Source organism: Odontesthes bonariensis, chromosome 7 (genome assembly GCF_027942865.1).
Source record: "Odontesthes bonariensis isolate fOdoBon6 chromosome 7, fOdoBon6.hap1, whole genome shotgun sequence".
In the NCBI taxonomy this organism is placed as follows: Eukaryota; Metazoa; Chordata; class Actinopteri; order Atheriniformes; family Atherinopsidae; genus Odontesthes; species Odontesthes bonariensis.
Genome location: NC_134512.1, coordinates 25,909,875 through 25,931,167, shown reverse-complemented (window position 1 = coordinate 25,931,167; position 21,293 = coordinate 25,909,875). Strand labels below are relative to the sequence as shown.

General features: G+C 44.1%; 1 protein-coding gene across 4 annotated transcripts in view; it reads right to left on the bottom strand.

Moving 5' to 3' along the window:
- Positions 1–693: 693 nt before the first annotated feature.
- The window catches only part of mon2 (MON2 homolog, regulator of endosome-to-Golgi trafficking), a 30,004-nt gene continuing 9,404 nt past the window's right edge, over positions 694–21,293 (bottom strand). Inside the window, exons 5-35 of one of the 4 annotated variants that reach the window (XM_075470326.1) lie at positions 21,010–21,139; positions 20,650–20,747; positions 20,172–20,297; positions 19,837–20,031; positions 18,479–18,603; positions 17,998–18,137; positions 17,641–17,794; positions 17,238–17,428; positions 16,799–16,880; positions 16,296–16,477; positions 15,583–15,695; positions 14,389–14,493; positions 14,124–14,204; positions 13,946–14,019; positions 13,607–13,697; positions 13,388–13,489; positions 10,913–11,023; positions 9,809–9,984; positions 9,467–9,629; positions 8,842–9,135; positions 7,829–8,027; positions 6,247–6,890; positions 5,698–5,841; positions 4,843–4,860; positions 4,196–4,324; positions 2,947–3,137; positions 2,805–2,865; positions 2,578–2,701; positions 2,251–2,458; positions 1,648–1,730; positions 694–1,176 (exon numbers count right to left, since the gene is read on the bottom strand). In XM_075470326.1, coding sequence (XP_075326441.1) covers positions 1,013–1,176; positions 1,648–1,730; positions 2,251–2,458; positions 2,578–2,701; positions 2,805–2,865; positions 2,947–3,137; positions 4,196–4,324; positions 4,843–4,860; positions 5,698–5,841; positions 6,247–6,890; positions 7,829–8,027; positions 8,842–9,135; positions 9,467–9,629; positions 9,809–9,984; positions 10,913–11,023; positions 13,388–13,489; positions 13,607–13,697; positions 13,946–14,019; positions 14,124–14,204; positions 14,389–14,493; positions 15,583–15,695; positions 16,296–16,477; positions 16,799–16,880; positions 17,238–17,428; positions 17,641–17,794; positions 17,998–18,137; positions 18,479–18,603; positions 19,837–20,031; positions 20,172–20,297; positions 20,650–20,747; positions 21,010–21,139 — 4,698 coding nt within the window. In that variant the 3' untranslated portion in view covers positions 694–1,012. The remainder of the gene's footprint in view (positions 1,177–1,647; positions 1,731–2,250; positions 2,459–2,577; positions 2,702–2,804; positions 2,866–2,946; positions 3,138–4,195; positions 4,325–4,842; positions 4,861–5,697; positions 5,842–6,246; positions 6,891–7,828; positions 8,028–8,841; positions 9,136–9,466; positions 9,630–9,808; positions 9,985–10,912; positions 11,024–13,387; positions 13,490–13,606; positions 13,698–13,945; positions 14,020–14,123; positions 14,205–14,388; positions 14,494–15,582; positions 15,696–16,295; positions 16,478–16,798; positions 16,881–17,237; positions 17,429–17,640; positions 17,795–17,997; positions 18,138–18,478; positions 18,604–19,836; positions 20,032–20,171; positions 20,298–20,649; positions 20,748–21,009; positions 21,140–21,293) is intronic. The other 3 variants (XM_075470327.1, XM_075470328.1, XM_075470329.1) reach the window with 3 other exon arrangements.

Here is a 21,293-nt window from a genome sequence, read left to right as displayed (position 1 = left end):
AATGGAGTTTTCTCTTTGTTGCTTTTAGCAAAGAAAACCGCAGATGCTGCAGTTTACTTACCAACACCACCTGTTGGCAGTACATGCGTTACAGCTCCATTTCTTTTCTCTTTCGTAGCCATTTTTTTTTTTTTTTTCACATGCATCACATGTGAAAACAAGTTTGCATTTTCGTAACTGAACTACATTAGAACAGGCAGCCCTGGGTTATGAATTATGTAGAGATTTCAACAATATTTGTTAGCAAACGACAACTAATTTAAACGTGGAACATCTCGATGAATAACAGGATTTGTGCCTATAGCCGCAAGAACATTTTAACGACGTTCAGCCTATGAAAAACCATTGTAATTTTGGCTTTATGCGGATGTTGCAGCTTCTGTTCGTTCAGCATGCATCACAACTGAGCACACATGCCACAGAGCTGAATGTACAACTGTCCCATTTATTTTATACAGACACATACAATCCTTCTCAGATGGCTGGCTAAAGATGACATGGAATGTTACAGTAAGATTCTTTTTTTTTTTTTTGCATAAAATCCTCACTGTGGAAAATGCTGCAAAAGTCTAAGCCTCAGTTTTTGCCCCCCCCCCCCAATTATTATTATTAATTACATAATCAAACACCATCACCACACACTGTACATCGATGCAGCCTCTTCAGGAGAATAAAATAAACAAAACTCAGAGGCCACACTGCAATTTTTCTTTTAATCTCTGTAGTTAACAGGCTATTGCAGTCAGTTTGTATGAGAATGGAGGGGAGGGGAGGGAGGGAGAGGGGTGGGGGGGAGAAACGCATCACCAGCCCACATGAGAAGCACACAATGATGAGTATGGAGTTCAGGGTCACTGATGTGGTCTGAGGCGGCCTCGTCTTGGTTTGCTTCACGTCACCGTAGGTTGAGTTCATGTGGAGTTCATGTCCAAGCACTTGTGAGGCGCCCGGAATAACAATAAAGAATCAACATTTCTTCGTTATAAAAACAAGGAGCTGAGAGTGAGCCTGGTCAGGATTCTCCATTCTGGACTTTGGAGACAGGTGGCTGCATAAAGTCTTTAAAGGGCCCCAGGGCCTCCTTCAGGGCTGAGCTCACCTCAGATGACGAGCATGTAATGCACTCTACTAGCGTTGGGTACAGGGCGATCACCTGAGCCCACGTATTGCCATCCACTGCAGGCAGCAAACAAAAGGATAGAAGAGCGAGAGAAGGACAATACAGAGAAGTATTGATGGGAGGGAGAGGAAGGAGAAAAATATTATTTGTTCTGGAGGACAATCAAATAAATAATTTGCTTGATGAAATTCCTATAGGCGCGTGGAAATGAGTTTTTTGCTCTGAATAAAGGGCATTGTGATACAAACATGTTCAAGGACACCTCAAAGATCTAATTTTCCCCATTGTCTTGCTCCAATTTGTTATAGATACAAAAAAAAAAGAATTCTTGTAATTGACCTTGTTGGAAGCAAACAGTTCTCCACAGACCAGAGATAACATTCTGAAAAATGGTCCCCATAGTTCTCCGACACATTCTCGAAATGAGCAGATGATAAATATGTCGGCCGCAGTTTTTTCTCTCTTCCCCATTACGCCTCGTTGTCTTTCTAAGAATCACTCAATCCTCTAAATAGTTTGATACTTACCGTTTTCCGGGTGTGTCTTTTTGAGCGAGTCCATCAAAGTGCTGATAGCTTTCAGTACAAAGATAATCTCTGTCACCTGCTGCCTACAATGAAAAAAGGGACAAAGGACGTCGTTAGCTTAAAAGACATAAAACGGGAGAAAGCCAGGAAGGGTGAGCGCCAACTACGTCACAGGTATGTTCTTGTTGACAACAGGTGTGCGAGTCTGGAACGGGTCAATACTGCACAAAAGACCAAATGTGATGACGATCGGATGATCGCAGCATGCGCGTAATGTGAGATGGGCAAAGTACGAAGTGCTTAGCATGAATCAAAAAGGAATACATCGCCTTCATATACCAAGATCAGACTTTTGCATGGATCAAAACAAACTAACGGAGCATATTCTGAATACCTGAACTCCCATTCCACCTCCCAATTTGTTGCTAGTTCATTTATTCAGTTAGTTGCAGAAATGCTTAGCACATTGTAGCATTAAACCCAGTATGTGATGCACGTAAACGTATAGATGGAACGAAGAGGGTCTTGGTTAAATCCTTCTGTGGTGAAAAGCCGGAGCAGCATGCAGCTACTCTTTGCTCTGTGGTGGAAACGGGGTTGTACCTCGGCAGGGGGCAGCGTCCACTCAACCTCTCATCCTCTACGTAGCGCCTGAGAACATCTTGGGACCTTTTGAGGAGCACAGAGAGTGCCATCCGAGAGATGTAGCCCTCCTGCGGGGTGGACACCTTGTTGCTGAAAGAAAACTGCAGCAGCGTCTCAAAACACACCTTCGAAAACTCCTCCCGCATCCGCACATCTATTTCCGCCTCTGTTGAAAGGAAACCATTTACATATTAAGATTGGGATTAGCTGCTCTCTAAAGGGATTTGACAGTGGGAGGACAGACGGGACTTTAGTTGCTTGCCTGCGGTAAGGTCAGTTACTTACCTGTGAACGAGGGAGACTGGGAGTGAATGGAACCCTTATTGAGCATAGCCATGATCTGGCCAACAAAGTCTTTGGGGATGAAATTGGCAAATGGCAAGATCTCTGTGCTGATCAACTGGACAACCTAGAGAGAAGTCACACGGTAGATGTCTGGAGAGCTCACTACATCTTTTCATATACATACATTCCAAAAAAAAATTAAATAAATCGCCGAAGCTGACATTTACCTCGACATCAACGGCTTCATTCTTTTGAAATTCCTGGATGGACAGGTTATCGGGGGGAGTGCTGTAAAAGGAGAACAATTCGCTTGCTGTATTGGCCTTCGAGAACTTGCTGAATCGACGTCGACCCTTTAAGAAAACGTACCTTTTGGTGAAGAGAAAGTCTTCAAAGGCATTGGCCAACTCTGGCCACATAGTGTCAAACTTCCCGGACGAGGCGTGCTGGCGTGCCACTGGCAGTCCAATAGACAGCACCTTGAGCAGAGAGGACACGGCGAGCTTCCAGGTGCTCTCAGAGGGACAGGCATACTTCAAACCCAAAGGCATTCTTAAAGCCTTCAAAACGAACAGAAGAGAGAGAAATAATAACAGATATTAAGCTGGAAACTTGAGAAAACTTCAAAGAAATTTTTACAACTAGCAGAAGTATCCCAAAATATTTCTGTGGAAAGAGCTGCATTCCCTCAGCTTTGACATCAAAACAAGACATTTAAAGGCATTTTTGAAGCCACCAATGGTCCTTTTCAAATGTCATTCTCGAAAGAAAAAGCAACAGGCTCTCCTTATGACAATGTGCACTTTTCCAAGAGCAGCTGGGTTCCCCAAGCAGAGATTTTACAAGTATCACCCGCTTACTTTGGAGCCAAAAAAGGGTGGGAGCGACATTTGGATGTGTCCATACGGAATCTGCTTGTTAGATCCTTGGCAAAACAACCATATTCAATTTGGGGTTTGAGAAGAAACACATTGTGGGAAAAGAGCAGTTAAATGCAGGTGTCAAAACTGGGAGAAAAAAAAAAAAAAAAAAAATACAGAATACTTTTGGAAGCTATGCCTCTCAAGGCTTCAGGTTACCAAGATGTCGATTTTTTTTGAGAGACTTCTTTATGAACAAGTTTGGGAAACATTGGGCACCACGTGCATTTTGCATTTGCAACATATAGGGTGCGATCCTTGAGGCCGATACTGTCAGCGTCAGAGAGAAGTAAAGCGAAATGTGTCAGGTCTACGGACTAGCAGAAAGACACGGTGAATTTAAAATAACACAATTACTGGAGGCATTTTGATCCCACACCCGCATGCTGTCTCACAAACAAAGCAATTCAGAATCATACCCTTGCCCGAATCACGTAGAATACTTCATACCGGATTCAATTTAGCAGAATTTCAAGCGCCGCATTAATCCAATGACATATTTCTAACTTATGAGGCTGCATCAAAGCTGAATTCTGTTTTCCAAACCCCTTGCTTCAGTTTCTGAGTGAGAACAAGAATGTGTGGCCTTTGGGAAGGAATTCCAACAAATCCAATCAAGCAAACAACCCTAGCAATGCCATAGAAAAAAAAGTGGATATTATTTTTCTGAGGATGGAAAGCATTCTTGCTGAAAATACCTTGATGATATTCTGCAGAACCTTCTCGCCGATGACAGCCTTGTGGCACGCTGTTTTATGGTACAGGTCCACCACCACCTCCAAGGAGCGCTCAGCAAAGGGCACATAGTTTAAGGCAACCCATTCTGCCTGTGGGGGACAGGAAGTTTCAACAAAAAGAAATCAAACTAATTGGAAAAATAACTCTCCGACCATTTGGTAGAGCCACACTGAAAGCTTGGCTTAAAAGCACACTTTGCGGCGTGTATAAAAATGCACACGAATTCAAAGTCACTGGAAGACAATTAGTTTCCTTCAAGAAGGCTTTTTTTGAGGTTGGAGCCAAACAAATGAATTGATTCTTCAAAGTGTGCCTTTAAGACGGTATTAACGGAACCAAACGTGTGCGTATGAACATCACCGGAATCACAGAGTCGACTGAAAATGAAGTCCACAGGGACTGTGCACATAGAGGCAGAACCACCAGTTAGTGGCAGGCAGAGGGGGGGTGGGTGGGAGGGGGCAGCATGGAGTGGTGAAAGACGCAGATGAGACATGAGAGCCTACCATGCGGACCGATTTCTCATCTGCCGCAGGGGGTAGGTCATCACCATTCAGCACAGCTTAGTACAACTATAGATGGGGCTTAAGGAGATGATGAAACTCACCGGTGCAAATAGCTGGATCTAAAATGGTTATCCAGCGAGTAGTTCCAAGAAACAGAATGAGAAAAGACTGCAATTAAACCGCTGTTTTAAAGTTGTGTCTGAAGTGGTTTGTTGGCTAAAGTAACTTCAACAATCAGGTCTGCCCTACCCTCCCCCTTTTTTTTTTTCTTTTTTTTTTTAAATCTTCTTCACTTTTATCACCAGAGACCTTTAAGTCAACCTTACAATGGATGAAATCCAAAAAGGCATTAAAGACCACCCATAACATCTGTTTGGCTTGGTGGGAATTTTGTTTGCACATGTCAGTTCAACAGCTTAAACAGATTCAGATCAACAAAAAAATGTCGGGTGGAGCCTGTGCCCCACATGCAGGCTGAACAGTCACGGTGACGGGTCCACCGGAGCTGGAGCAGAAAGATTCCGTAGCGTCTGCTGGATTTCTAGCTTATGGACGAGCCAACTTGTAGACATTGATGACAGAACAGTGTTAAACAAATGTCATTCTCCTTTCCTAAACTCAGTAATCTTGCTTAAAATTATTTGGGTGCCGTAAAATGTGTTGTAGCGGAACAGTATTCAAACATTCCACTGGCATGTTGCCAGCAAAATGATAAACGAGGAAGGAGATTTGAGGAGGAAATGGTTTTGGGCGTCTAACGGGGGCTGAGGATGATTCGACAAACTTCATGTTGATGGTTCATACAAACTACACTTAAAGGAGGGGCGTTCTTCTCTCAAAGAAAGATCAAAGAAAAAGGTGGCTGAAGGGAACTGAACAATGAAAAACAATGTCATCCATCAGGTTAAAGAAGGGGAAAAACAACAAGCGGTTACATGACCTGCTGCATTTCATACCTGGTTGTATTTGGCATTGGCCACGTGTTTGGTTTCCATCCTGCCGTACTGAGGAGGCTTGCAGGAAAACTCAACGAAAAGTAGCAGCTGTTCAAAGATGGCCGGGTACATGACCTGCAGGTTCTCCGGGCCCACACAGATGGCCTGCAGCAGGGAGGGAAGGGAGGAACAAACACTGCTGTCATCCACCACGGGAGTGCATATTGCATACTTTAGCAAACGGAAACATTTCTCCTGGGCTGAGTTGATATAAAAGAGGAAGAAACAACTTTAGCAGCATGTACTGTTCCAACACTAAAGTCACTGTATGACTTATTGGGATGTTTTTGGGTTTAAAAAAATGCCATCTAAAGATGAAACTGAGGAACTGTCATTTTTCCTTTTTTCTTTAATATTTGAAGACTAAACATTTGAAGTCTAAAAAGGTGAAGTGATAGTTTATATATGGATTTAAACTATGGATGCCCACATTCTACACATTTTCCACCACTAGGAAAACGTGACAGTCTCTTTTGGCATGGACACGTTTTTCCAATTTGGTTTTCCTACCTTCTGCAAAACATCCAGAGCTGTAAGTACCGCTTCCTGCAGGCTGGTGAGCACCGCCTCAGTGTAGGAGGGGAGGATGAAGGGCGAGGCATCGCTACTGATAGGCACAGATACGGCCCCATGGAGGATGACCCCTAGCTTTTTCAAATCCTCCATGCTAAAGTTGGCTTTGATGTGCTGGTAGAGTGCTGGGAAAATCTGTATCAACGCTGTGAGGAAGGGCTGACTCGGAATGAAGGAGAGCTTCTCTGTGGGGCCACTCGGCGGCCTCGTGCTGTCCGTTCCCGTTCGGTACCACGTGTTCCACGCGGACCACCACAATGCTGAGTCCTCCAAGGCCGACTCCTCGCCTGGTGGCGGCGCCTGCAGCTCGGCCCCGTTGTACCTGGTCAACCTTTCGACTAACGAATCTGAACGCAACAGAGGTCTGCCAGGACCAGATGCTGAGAGAGGGTCGATGAGGACTGGGGGGACGCCCATGGCAGCAAGCGCGTCTCCCGCTCTGTCCGAGTCTTTAACGGGTGTGACAATCTGTAGGATTTCTTGAAAGCTCTTGAGGGCAGCCAGGGACACCTCATTGTTTTTACTAAGAGCAGCTGACTGAATGTGGTTCAACAGCACTTCCCAGGCCTCGAAGAAATCCCCTGCAGATACACACCAAAAACGGTGTCAGCTGCTAATTAGCAGTTAAGGCAAACTGGAAATAAATGCGACACTTAGCATTTGGATATGTGAGGTTTTGTAGTCACTTGAGGCCTATTTGAGGAAATTAAATCACCAGCTATTGATGTTCATTTTATCTAGGGTGCACGTAAGAGGAATAGCCTTCTTCATAATAATTCTGTGCCCTTCTCCTGTAGTGCAATAGAGAGGCGCTCTGTTTTACGAGTGGCCTCGTGTAAGGAGCAAATTTATTTTTCCTTATTCACATCTCAGTGTAAAACAAATCCCGTCCACATGGGGCACAACGGAACTACTGGTAAGCTGGTGGTGGTACAACCCCAAAAAAAGTTGTGTAAAACCTGAATGAAAACGGGATGCGCTGATTTGTAAATCTCGTGAAACTAAATTGTATTCACAATAGAACATAAGGAAGTATCAGATGTTAAAAGTGAGCCATTTTGCTTTTACATGGAGAATGAGCTCATCCTGAATTTGTACTCTGCCTCCATAAGGTGCTCTTCTTACACCCAATTGTGTTTCTGACCCACTGCCAACTAATTCAACTGGACGCAACATGCTCCTCCAGCTGTTTCCATTCAGCACCACTTACTTTTTCAGCCTTTTGTGACGTGTTGCTGCCATTATTTAATCAAAAACATTTTTTTTTTCTACATTTTATATGTTTTCTAAGCTCTATTGTGAATAAAACATTGGTTGATGAGAATTGCAAATCATCGCGTTCTATTTTAATTTATACGTTACAGTGTCCCAACCTTTTGGGAGTTTCACCAGTAACGTCAGCCAGGCACTTGCCACAGATTTACTAGAAAAGCTTTAAAGGAAAGGTTTGAAGGAAAGCTGTTGTGTACTACAGCCATCACTGTGGCCGAGCGTCACATAACGCCTCTTGTGGACTTACCCAATTGCTGGAGGAGATATCGCCTTGTGTTAAAAATGCGTGCCACCCCGGCTAATGTCAATACCCACGTCTCTGCCCACTGTTTTTCAGCGGTGTCACGTGAGTGGTGGATGAGGATGTTCCCGCCACCGGACTCGATCTTCTCCTTGTCCGCCGTGGTGGACGACGTCCTCACACAGTCGAGCAGCTGAAACAATACCTATGTGGCACAAGGAGATTTGAATCATAAGTTTGCTTATTCTCTGACATTGTACAGTGAATTGCAGAAGAATAATACATATATTGGAGCTAAAACTGTTTTCCCCTAAGTCTAAGGCTGTGTTCGAAACTGCATACTCTCCTACTACTCATACTAACATTTTGAGTTAGTATGAGTAGTAGGAGTATGCGAGAAGTTCCCGGATGCATACTAGATTTGCCGAAATGTTGAGCATCATGAGGTTACTACTCATACTCAAATTACCCAAGATGCAACGTAACGTGACGTCACTGATGGTCATTTCCTGTCAAAAAGCGCAGTTTAAAGCTAGCTATTACGAGGGTAGGTTCACTTCCTGTTTTCAAAACAAAAGCACCAATTGTATCGTAATGGCTTTCCCTATGATAAAAAGGCAACGGGTATTTTATTTTGTGAAAAAAACGGAAGTGCGTTGCTCACTATGGCTAGTTTTAGTAGCGCCGAATTCGTCGAAACAAAATTGTAAATAGCCGGTATTTTGTCAGGTTTTCAACATGTTGGGGGTCTAAACGACTACTTTCTCGCCTGAAAATGTTTCAAATGTTGCTAAATTTATATATTTACAGAGTTTATAGCTTAAGCAAAATCAGCTTCAGGCCGGCTGATTTCGGATCGGGCAGGAGCGAAATGCATTGTGGGTAAACGCACTGCATACCGTCTGATCGATGAGTATGCAATATGGAAGTATGCAGTTTGCAAGGATGTAGTATGTAGCATGCGGTTTCGAACACAGCCTAAGTCAATCAAAAGATGGAGAGAGATTCTAGCCCGCTACCTTCCAGACCACGATATGCCAAGTCGGCTGCTGCAGCAGGGTTCCGTGAGCAGCGATGGTGGAGAACAATGTCTGCCCGGCGCTTTTACGCACGGCGGGCCGCGGGTCGACGCACAGCTCGCCCAGCTTGGCGTAGAGGCACAACCACAGGCAGTCAAAGGGGGGGGCAGGATGGAAGGGCCTGTTGAGGGTTTCCCCTTTCTCCTGCGCCTGCTTCTGCAGAGCTTCCTCCTCTGTCTCCAGCTCCTGGATGATGGCTTCACCTCTTTGGAAGAAGTAGTCTGAAATGTTCCACTGAGTAAAAATGGAAACGGAAGAAGAGGTGAGTGGGAGCTAAACTGGAGAAAAATGGGAGCGAGAAGCTCCTGGCGGTTTCGCCATCTATTGCTATTACTAATAGGGATTTCATGAGACTCCAGGAGCAATAATAGAGCAAACTCTAGATGGATATTAGGTTTTTGCATGGCCTGAATACTGTACAAAGCATTTATGAAATGTCAGTGAGGCAGTTAAATGCTCTTACATTGCAAATAAAAACGTGACCCCTGGAAAACTATAAAAGACAAGTAGTCAACCTGTCATTGTTGGCATTCCCTGCATGTTTGCATTCGACGTGCAATCTCACCAGCAAGCCGATGGACGTGAGGCTGATGTTGAGTTCCTGGTTCTGGAGGCCAAAGCTGCCAGCTACATCCACTACAATCTGGAGGCACGTGCAAGGCATAGTGGGGAGGAAGTCCGTCACCACCAACTGCAGGCACTGGAAGGCTGTTCGGATCAATGACTCGCTGAAGAGGAACGGGACACACAGCGCACTTAAATTTAGCTTCCTCGATTATGTGCAGCCAACAGTAGATATGAAAGCATTTTACAAATGTTTAACAGCTGGCAGTTTAAACAGAAAATATTACAGTGTTTATCAAATAGCTTAAGTGGGTAAAAATCTCACCATCCACGTTGATCTTACCCTTGATCATTGCGGATGGCTCCTATAACACCCAAAACAAGGGGCCAGCCGGGCCCCAGGCTGTCGCCATGGCTCTGCAGGATCTGCAGGACACACTCGAGCTGTTTCTGCCGAATGTCGGCATGCAGCACGTTGGACAACTCCTTCAGGGGGTTCAGCAGCAGAAGCTGCAACCGCTTGGGAATCAAAGAGGAAGCAGGTGACTTATCAACTGGCAGTAACCTGTAAATGTTATTGTTGTTTCTGCAAATCATGCTTTTAAAACAAACAACAAGGGCCATCTTCATCAGATTTATAACAAACGGAAAGGAGGGGAAACATGGACGGCTGCAAATAGTCTACATAAAGCTTTTCCAGATTCATTTAGCTTTACTCACTGTGTTGCCATGATTAAGCTGAAAAACTGAAGTGACTCAAAACAAAAAGGAACTCTTAATACTGAGTAAAAACTTTGAATGTATGTGAATATCACTGCTGTGTCCTACTTTGAATCCAATTCTTAAAAGTCACAAGAGTGGCAAACGCAATGAATGAATGCATGAATGAATAAAGGCCGCTGTTATAACCGCTTGGATGTAAAAGCCTGGCAGACTATATGTCTCATTACATGAAAGAGTTTAAGGCGCATCTCAACATTTTCAACGAGCTCTATTGACACCACGAGTGCAGATATTATCCAACCTGTGGGAAAGTAAAACGTGAAAAGAGTATTTTCACCCATTTAATTTTTACAGCAGTTACAGCATCAAACTGGGAAATCATTTTTTTTTTTTAAATGACAGTACAATTCTTTTCCTCGGCCCTCTTTTCGAAAGGCTCTGCGCGGTTCCCTTTAACTGTCTCAGAGGTGAAGGTCACAGACTCTGACAAGAGAAAAATGACTCTGACATTTCTACTTTTCACGTTTTCAGCATTCGGGCTGACACTTGTCTGTTATGAGTCACTGAGCAGCAGTGGAGGAGATTTCCCAAATGTCAGGATTGCATGCAACACATTTCAAAGAATGATATCAAGACGACACAACATGTCCGTCTTATAAAATACTCCAGGTGTCACCGCGATGTTTGGGGGGGGGGCTTTTAGTGGGTTTCTGGCCGTACCTACCTGATTTTGGGCCAGCGGAGGGTCGTGTTTGTAGGCAAGCCCAGCTTTGATAAGCGCCGTCAGTGCCTCAGCCCCCCACTCTCTCATTCTGGAGTTTGGGTGCTGACAGACCTACAGAAGACACCAATGCAGATACACGTATGCAATGACAGATCTGACACAGATGCAGGGTTTCCCAGCAGTGATCAGGGTGGAAGGGTTACTGCATAACAAAGACTGGAATCTCCTGTGACAGACAGTGCAATCATTAACGTATAGATGCACATGGAGGGGGGTGGGGGGGTCAGGCTAAGCACAGAAAAGTTTGATTGAAATAAAAAATGAAAAAAAGCTTATTTTTGCTTCTGAGACATCAAACTTTAGATTTCTATGAGGAAAAAGTGTTTTACTAAAACACATAAATATAGACCGTTAAGTAGCTGGACTGTTTTAGAGCCAAAATGATCAGTGTATATCTTTTTGCATCCACTTAAAGGGCACATATTATGGAAAAACAATAAAAAAAACCCCACTTTTTAAATCAAGTGGACTCATTTAAACTTCTAGAGCAGGGGTCTTCAACGTTTTTCAGGCCAGGGACCCCCAAACTGATGGAGAGTTGGAGCAGGGACCCCCCTACTATTTATATGGCATACAATTGTGTTTTATATTTAACGGGGCCTAGTGCCTTGTATAAACATAGCTACTCTGTTATTGTACATTCAATACTAAGCTATTCAAATGATACACAGGTTAATATATTCATGTTTTTATTTTAAACATGTGCAAGGTACAGGGTGGCCGTGCCACTGCCATTTATAAGCAAACATCTTGCATACAACACTGAGCTATTCAAATAATCCACAGATTTTAACTTTAAACATGCATGTAGATGGGACAATGAATCCTCAAACCATCTGTGGATGGCACACGTTTGCACACAATTTGTGAGAAAAAACTGTTTGAAAAAAAAAAAGAAGAAATGTTAAAAATCGTCTTATCAACCAAAGATTTTGCGACCCCCCTGCAGTACCTCCGTGGACCCCCTGTTGAAGACCTCTGTTCTAGAGTGATGAAGGCAGCCTTCTACAGAAATGTTCTGCTGTCATGCATGCATCAAAAACCTGGCCTCAGAGGACATAAGAGCCCAGTGGATACATTTGTGTGGGAAAGCTGTATGAAGGTTTATACCGAGGCTCTTGTCACTGCAATGCTGTGCGATGTTACTGCAGCTGCACCTGTTCTTTTGCCCACACTCGTTTTCGATACCGAACGCCTCATGCTGCTGTCGGTGTCATGTCTCACATAGTCTAAAGGAAAACTGCTCCATCTTGTTGAAAAGGGGCATAATATGTCTCCTTCAAAGCTTCGTGGTTTAATTGCAAACTGCGTCTGTATGAAAAGACACGGCAAAGGCCATGACATTCACATATTTTCTTTAACATATGAAATCGCTGAATTTAACAAGCCCGCAAAGGAAGATGCTCAGTGCCTGAACAAAGCATACTTTGAAGGCGCAGCCAGAGATTCTGCTTTTGTGATAAATCAGGGCTTAGAACAGTGGGAAAGAAAACAAACTGCACACAACGATGAAAGATCGAACACTGATAGCAGAGCAAACACACAGTGGACACATTCATCGCAGCGACCTCTCAACTCCGACGTGTGTATATGTCAGACTGAGAGGGAGAGAAACAGATTGGAATAAGGGGAAAGAGATGGGGGGGGGGGGAATCAGTGCTTATGGAGGACAGAGTCTGAGCTTACCTTCTGCAAAACAAACAGGTGTGCAAAAGAGAGGGGAGATAGATAAAGAAAACTGTGAAGAAAAACTCCAACACACAAATATATCGATGGATATATAAAAAGGAGTATTTGCCTGTCTGTAAAGGTGGGTTCATATAAACAGATTCAAACAGTTGGCAATATCCTGCCCCTCATGAGACAAGTTCGAAATGAAAAGAGAGTTGTGACTATAAACCAACTGTTTTGATATCCCAATGATGACTGAGCGTTCAGATCTAAAACATTCTTGTGCCTCTGAATGGAGGCAATCCCAATGCCAGCATCATTTGTCCAATTTTTGTTCTCTTTTAGTTTTTAAATACAAAACAGCCCGTTTCAACTCTCCCCAGCACTGTACATTAGTACGTTTAGAGTCTGTTGAGGTAAGCACAGGGACGCAAAAGCAGGACGCATCCACGGTGAATAGAAACTGCACCTGCTGCTGCTGGCACAGCTTTTTGAATCCATTTGAACAACCACCCATTAGTAACTGATGCTCTGGCTGGTGTATTTACAGGGTGGGGGAAAAGAAAAAAAGGAGAAAAAAAGAACTGCGACTATGGGAACTGTTTTTTTCTCCAAAATCTGTAACTCTAATGACAGCATGTTAGATTTATTCTATGCAACGTTGGCATTTCAACAGCATGTATCCTGAATAATAGATAAACTCTATCAGCACCATACTGGCTTTGTTTTGCAAGAAGAAGTTACCTCCAACAAGTGGCCTGTCAGCGGCCTCCAAAGGATTTCTATGCGATCCATGTTGACGAGGCCAGTTTCCAGCAGCTTTGCGACCGCAAATAGAGACGGTTCCTGAGCGACGACCACAGAACACAAACTACTGGTAAAACACCGGATATAACAAATGCAAGTTTCTTAACCAAATCAAAAAAGAGAGAAGAGAAAATAAATAAGCCATCCTGTCGTTACCTTGTTATTTCCATAAGCCATTTCCATGGCCTCCAGCGAGAGGGAACAGAGAGCGTTGATCAAGTGATGCAGGGACACATCATCCAGGTACCTAAACCACACACAAAAATGAAACATTTACACAAAGTCGGGGCACTACGTTAAATATCAATAAAACGGAGGTGATTTGCATTTCAAAATGTTGAACACTTTTTCACAATAATTGCTTTACAGAGGACGAGTCTCAAATTCAGGACATAAAGCCGGCAGTTTTTCAAGCCTCAGGCCACACTGAAGGGGCGTTACTGAAACGAAAAGTACAGCAAAATAACGCTTCAACAATGTAAGACTCATCCTCACTGGGAGCTCTCAAAAAGTCTGGACAGGATGTTAGAGATGACGGGCAGGTCTGTCATCACTGCCGTGGTCAGCACCTGTTGAGGTAAATGACAACAAACGGAGCCGGTGAGCTCATGGTCGTTTACAGGCACAAGATAGAATGCATGTGAAAAAAAAAAAAAAGGAATCAAAAACTCACCGTGCTGGGTCCCTCCACTGCTCGACCAGGTTTCAGGGCACCGCCCACACCTGGTTTAAGTCCCAGGATCCAAACTAAATGCTTTGAAAGGAAAAATATGAAGGTGAGCGAGATAAATAAAGCACACGGAAACATTCAAAACAAACAAAGCACGGCACATTTTCATAGTTATGAATTCCCTGACAGATGTAGTAGATGAAGTCAGTAATCATGCAATTGTTTGCTCATATTTGTAGGTGCTTACGAATGAATGCGTTTCATTTACCTGGAGCGTAGCCAGTACCAGCTGCCAGGAGGTGCCCAACACGGCTCCGTGGCAATGGGCCAGGTTCAGAAGGGTCCGCATACATTGGATGTTCTTGGCAGTCAGCTGAGAAAAAAAACAAAAAACAAAAGATTTATTTTTTTGGTACATTTTCATGCATATATTATAAGGTATTTAGCAGACACGCTTCTACAGAACCAATCACACTATGTAAAGCAGCAGAAAGTACACAACTTTCTGCTTCTAGTAATATATTCTAGTGAAGAACTTAAGAAGCAAAAAGGTAAGGGGAGATACGTGAGCATAGTGTTACAGCAAGGAGGAGAAAAATGTGTTAATAGTACAATGGGGAATATACTGATTGCAGCATAATTACTTCATGGAGACGGTCAAGATCATGTTGTGCGCATTCTGAAAATCTTATTACCTCCCCGAGGGAAATTTAGATGCACATCTTGCCTTATCTGTCAGTGTTGTTAACCCTTACCTGAATGGGGACGTATAGAGAAAAGGGGCCTCTATCATTAGGCTTTCATCAGTGGGTGTCATCTATGGCAGCGTTTCCCAGCCCTGGTCCTCAAGGCTTACAGTCCTGCATAATGTCCATGGGTCCTTGCTCCAACACACCTGATTCAAATCAATGGGTCAGCTCTTTAGCTCTTTAAGCTCTGCAGAAGGCTGATGAAGACCCATTCATTTGAATCAGGTGTGCTGGACACATGGAAATCCTGCAGGGCTGGAAAACACTGACCTATGGCACGAATACCAACAGTGAGCAGCCTTGAATACCAATTGTGGTGCATTTTATTTTGTCTGTGAGATTGGTGAGCATGTGTGTAACTATTCAGAGAACTTCAGATGAAAAAATTGTTTTTGAGAAATGAAAATTCAAGTGATTTCTGTACAAATTTACTGAACATCTTGGACCGACAAAATACTGTACAGTATGACAGAAAACTTTAGATTTGGTCAGCAAAGTTAATCTAAACGCCTAATTCTTCTTCTTTCTTTGTGGGACTGACTGTGACCAATTTGACTCAACGCCACCCTTTCAGAACCCATCTCAACCTGGATAAGTTGTCCTGTCCTGGACCTGGCTCATTTTGTCATGACTAAAGAGAAGGAGCGTAGACAAAACATTTTGGCTTCCTTTGCATGAATCAAAATGATCGAACGTCAAAGCTGCGTCCTTACCACCACTGTGCCCTGGGGCTGGGCGGTGAGGGGCTGCCCCACAGCCACCACCTGCTGATGCGATTCACTAGAGGGGCTGATAATCTGCACACTGTGGCCCTGGATAGAGTAGGCTGAGGAGAGCACACGGAAAAAAACACACAGTCGTCAAGTCTTTCGATGAGGCTTAGCAGCACCCACAATCGGGTTTTGTATCAAGCTTTACGACATGCAAGAAAAGCTTTCTTAATTAACTCTGAAGGCAAAATCCACCGTGAGTCGAGACCTAATTTGCCAGCTTTCTCTCTCCAAGATGATATGCAAATGTAGAAGGTCTGAGCAGCTGGTTTGAGAACAGCTGTGTGTGTATATATGTCTGCAGTCCCAAGACGCAGTTTCCTGTGAGTCCGTAATTAGAGACCACGCTGAAAAGTTACGGATTAATGCAATAGGAGCAGGGCAACAGGGACAGAGAGTGTGCAATAGGTACGTAATCACACGTGTTAGGCACAACGAACCATATGGGAGATGAAAAGTGCTCATTAATGCAACGTAATCACACATGACCAGATTCCATCCCAAGGGTTGTGAGGACTTTATTTAAGCGTTTGCAGAATTAAACGGGTATTTTTGCATTGTGCATTTGTGAATGTGATTACGCATTTGAGTGCCACAACGGATGTGATCCAACATGACAACTGTGTTATGCACAGCCGGTGACCGCAGTGCTGTACCTTTGCTGGAGAGGTTTGCAGCGTTGCTGCTGAGGACAGTTAGGGCATAATGTGGCGGCAGAGAGGCCTTGCAGATAGCTGTGATGAAAGCGTCTCGAGGCGTCACCAGGCCAAGACGGCCACAGAGCGAGGCCATGGTCAGCTCTGCTTTCAGGATGTTTTCCGTGGCCGTCTCATCAGTGCTGAAGACACAAAACAAGGAAGAAATGTCAAGTAAGGTGGTCAGGCTACACCCTGACTTTTAATGTCCCTTAAAAAAAATAAAAAAGTTCAAAATAGAATTTCTTAAAACATTTAAACATAACCTCTCTGCAAGAAAACACTTCAGAGACGGATTCCCATGAGCTATTTAACAAAGACTAGGGCTGAAAATTACATGTACTTTTTAAGCACGGATAAGTCCCCCCCCCTCGTTTGACTTCTCACCAGGCCTTAACTTAAATGTGTGCCATGACTGTTGAGTACAAATGATTAGTTATTATTATTCAGGGAGAGATGCTTACCTGGCATCCAGCAGCAGAGAGAGGGCAGCCAGGAGACCACACCAACAGGCATTGACCATCTCCTCCCACACCAGGTGGGCTCCTCACACACAGAAACAAACCGTCACTGGGTTTTCCTCCAGATTTTCCACTTCATTTTGGACCGTTTTTTTTTTTTGTTCAAATATGTGCTACATCTTACATGCATTTCTAAAAGACATATAGGTGTATTATCAGCCACCAGGGGTCATGGAGGTTCTATTTTCTTGAATCCTGATGGGCAATGGTAACTGTATGTGTAGAGTTCGCATCAGTGAAATTTACCCAGTCAGTTTGCTGCACCTCTTCTCACTACATCTCTGCCTGTTCATATTCAGTTTGGTTGATTTCAAGCCAATATTTCACTGCTTTATAAGAACAAAGTCGTCTTCCTTGTAATTATTTTTATTTCTATTCTCACCAGGTTGTGGCTCCCACTCCTGGTCAGGGTGATTCTCCCTGAACTCAGCAGCGGCCTTTTCCTCCACGGCCAGTTCTCTTTCAATCATGGAGGTGATGCCCCTCACCAGGTCGAGAAGGGCGCTGAAGGCCACCGACATGGCGTAGCCCTCTGGGATGGATGGCGGCTCGACCTTGTCCAGCATCTCTAAACTGGGGAAGGAGAAACCGAGTAAATGAGACAAAGGAAATTAAAGAAATTTCTGAAAGCTTGAGGAACTGAAAGCATCAGTTACAAACACAACATGTTAGCTGGTTCACACTAAAACCGTCAGGAGTGTTATATTTGTGTTCACGTGAAAGAAAACGGACAGAGGCAGACAGAAAGAGGATGCGTCTAAAGTGTGTGCAATAACCGTTCTTACTATGTAGCCTTGGCGCTGCCTTGGACGCTAACGGTCATGAGGGGGATCCAGGTGCCGCGGTATTCAAACGCAGCCTGGGTGGTCAGGACACCGCTGGACCCTCCCGTCCCCTGGCCGCCCTGTGCCGTGCCCTGAGCCCCTGAAGCCGACCCGGCTACAGAAGATGAAATATGTCTCTTTTAAAAGTTACACTGATGTAGTGATTTCCTTCTGAGTAGCTTTGCTTTCCAGACAGATAATCTCTAATACGTGGATGCTACAGATTTTGTTTTCACTTTATGTGTAAAATACTTGGTACTAAGTGGCAGTGGCAACGATTACGTGAAAATGGTCATCCGTAAAAATGAGTCAACTGACCAGCAGGTGCGCTGACAGCTGCAGTGTTGCCCGCATTGGGAACAATGAAGAGGGACTGAATGAAGGATCCAAGGGCGTTAACGATGTCTCTGAAGACCTTGGTGGAGTGCTGCTTCATGTCGTACGACTGGCAGAACGAACTGAAAAAGGAAAAGAAAAACTTCTCAGCCCAATGAGCTCCAAAATAGGGTTACTGTGTGTACATATTGTTTCAGACTCCGCTTGGCTCACGTTCACTTTGCTAAAGTGTTACACTGAGCTCAGCGGCTGTTTGGCTCAGCTGCATTTAGGTGTAAACAGAAGGTGTTAGCAGAAGCAAATGAGCATACTAACAAAACAATCTAATATGTAGGTAATATTAACCTGCAACTATCTTGGTCATGGCGTGGAACCAGGAAGCCGGTATCACACTACATGGTTATGTAACTGCAGTGGGAAATACAACATTCTCAATTGTTTTTAGGAGATTCCTATCGCTTACCGTAGTAAATGAGGCTGCACACACAGCCTATGGACTGATTCCACAGCCACTGCTCTGAGCCACTGTGGCTTCTCCCCATCAAGAAACTTTACCAGCAGAGACAAGAAGATCTCGCACTCAGTCACCTGTAAAATAAACACACACAACAGACTCGTTTTAAAAAACATTTGACCAGATAAGCAAAGAGCATCAGGCTTAAGGAAGCTGTTCGGTGCCTCAGAGAACGAGGGCAAGCTTGTGAATCTTTCCAGGCACCATGATAGACTTTCGTCTCAAGAACTGACAGAACGCCACGAAATAAAATACAGCTGCAATGTTACATTTCTAAATTTCAGCAAAGCTCATTAAAGCGCTCGGTGCACAGCCAGGACACAAGTGCTACTAAGCTAATCCAATGCTAATAAGACCAGATCAATCAGGAGCATCAACTCTGTCCTTAAAGTGATACTCCGGAGTAGATTCAACCTGGGGTCATTTGAACCGTGATATCCAGCCAAGTAGCCCACCCGCAGTTTTATCCCGAATAGCTTAGTACAAGGGTTAATGGATCCTGGTCCGTATCTCCAAAATTACCACACTAAAATCACATGCCATGACACCAAATGTCTACAGTAGTACGAATATGTTCTGTACTCACAAAACGATGCATTTGGAAGTTTGTACATAGTCCAGGAGTTTATTATTATCAACACAAGCCTGATAGCTTCTCTGCTGCTAAAGCTGCGTCGACGTCACTTCAGGGAGCTGGGAGCTTCAAAGTAAGATGAGGGTTGATCTACTACTGTAGACAACAAAGCAAGGCTGCTCAATTTCTCCATTGATAAAATAATTTCACAACTCTACAACATAAAAATTCATAAAAAAAACATGTAGAATATAGCATATACTTTGTTGTCTACAGTAGTAGATCAACCCTCATCTTACTTTGAAGCTCCCAGCTCCCTGAAGTGACGTCGACGCAGCTTTAGCTGCAGAGAAGCTATCAGGCTTGTGTTGATAATAATAAACTCCTGGACTATTTTCAAACTTCCAAATGCATCGCTTTGTGAGTACAGACCATATTTGTACTACTGTAGAAGTTTGGTGTCATGGCATGTGATTTTAGTGTGGTAATTTTGGAGATACGGACCAGGATCCATTAACCCTTGTACGAAGCTATTCGGGATAACTCAGTAACTCAGCTGATGTTCAGCCAATATCGAAAAAACTGCAGGTGGGCTACTTGGCTGGATATCACGGTTCAAATGACCCCAGGTTGAATCTACTCCGGAGTATCACTTTAAGAGAATTCCTTAGACATTAAATATTCTATCAGGCGACATGTTTGCCCTGTCGACCATAGCAGATCTGCCCCGTACCAGTAAGCTGTAGAAGTGCTTAATGAGGACTGAAACCACTCGCAGCAGCCTCATGCAGATGGGAAAGTAAGGTTTCTCCACAGGTGCTGGTGAGGCGGCGCTACTGCTGCCCTGCCGGAACTTGATGTTGGGCGAGAAGAGTTTGATGACAAGGGGACACACCCTTTCTTTCAGCAAGAAACTGAACTCCTGGTGCTGGATGGAAAATCGGAAAAACAATAAGGGCATTGAGAGACTATCAAATGTAGAAATACCAAGGTGGACTGCCATGAGGAAGATTTGTTTCACTGCAGTGATCCTCAGAACCAATGATGGCGCTGTAATAACGTGCGCACCTGTAGGAATACACCTGGGAAATCATTAAGAACAGACTCGAGCAGCTCCAGACCAAATGTTCGGGTCATCTCTGTCATCCCCACCAACCAGTAGGGGGCATCAGCGTTCACCAGCTGGCACAAGTCCTGCAGGAAAAAGCACAACAAACATTCAGGACAATGGATTGTTGTGTCCTTCGCACATCACAGAGGGTGAAACAGTGCATTCACTGAGCTCTGCTGGTTGGAGAAAGATCGGCACACAAAAAGTGCAGTGTGGGTGAACAACAACGGGACTTAAAGACACCGGACCATTGAGTCTATTCTTCGAACATGCTAAGCTTTAAATTTCAGTGACTAAAATAACAGCATTTTTTGGGGGGTTAGGGGACGAGATCATGAGCTTGCTGTAAAACCAAGTGAGTCCACAGGTTTCACACAAGCCAGAGCAACAGGGAAAAGCACTGTGTAGAGGGCTTCTGCCCCCTGGTGGACATACCTGGAACAGCATGTATGCATCTTTGGCGCTGGGTCTCAGAGTACTAACGGACCGCCGGTTGGTGTTTCCCTGGACAGGAGGCTGCTGCTCCACGATGCCTTTCGGGAAAATAAAATGTAAATGCAATATGTGCAACGCCAAGTGACAGTTCATAGGTAAATCAAGATCTGATTTTGAGACGCATGAGCTGCCCTTATGTCCCACAACAAGTGGCTTCGGCAGCAAGAATTTAACGGCAGTTTTTAAAGAAACTCCAATTTCCCATTTCTCTGAGTATTTTCAATCCCAATAACAACAAACTGAGCTTCAATCAGCGCACGGCCCTTCCCTCTTCTTCAAACCGTACCATTGTTATCTCACCTTTAAAACGCTCATCCTCAGCAACCATCCTCTCAAACACTACCGTGACGACTTGTCTGACAGTGGCGGCCGCCGTGTTGTTGGTGATGTTGTCCTTGGTGAAGTGGAGGCGGAAGCACAACACAATGGCCTGTGCGACGACAAAACATGCGTGCAAAATGTTTATGTGGATGTACAGAAAACATTCCAAATATTTCAACATTGTGACACAGGGCAAGGACATTACAAATCTAAAACGTTGGGTGTAATAAAAACATTTAAATAACAGGCACAAGATGACTCAG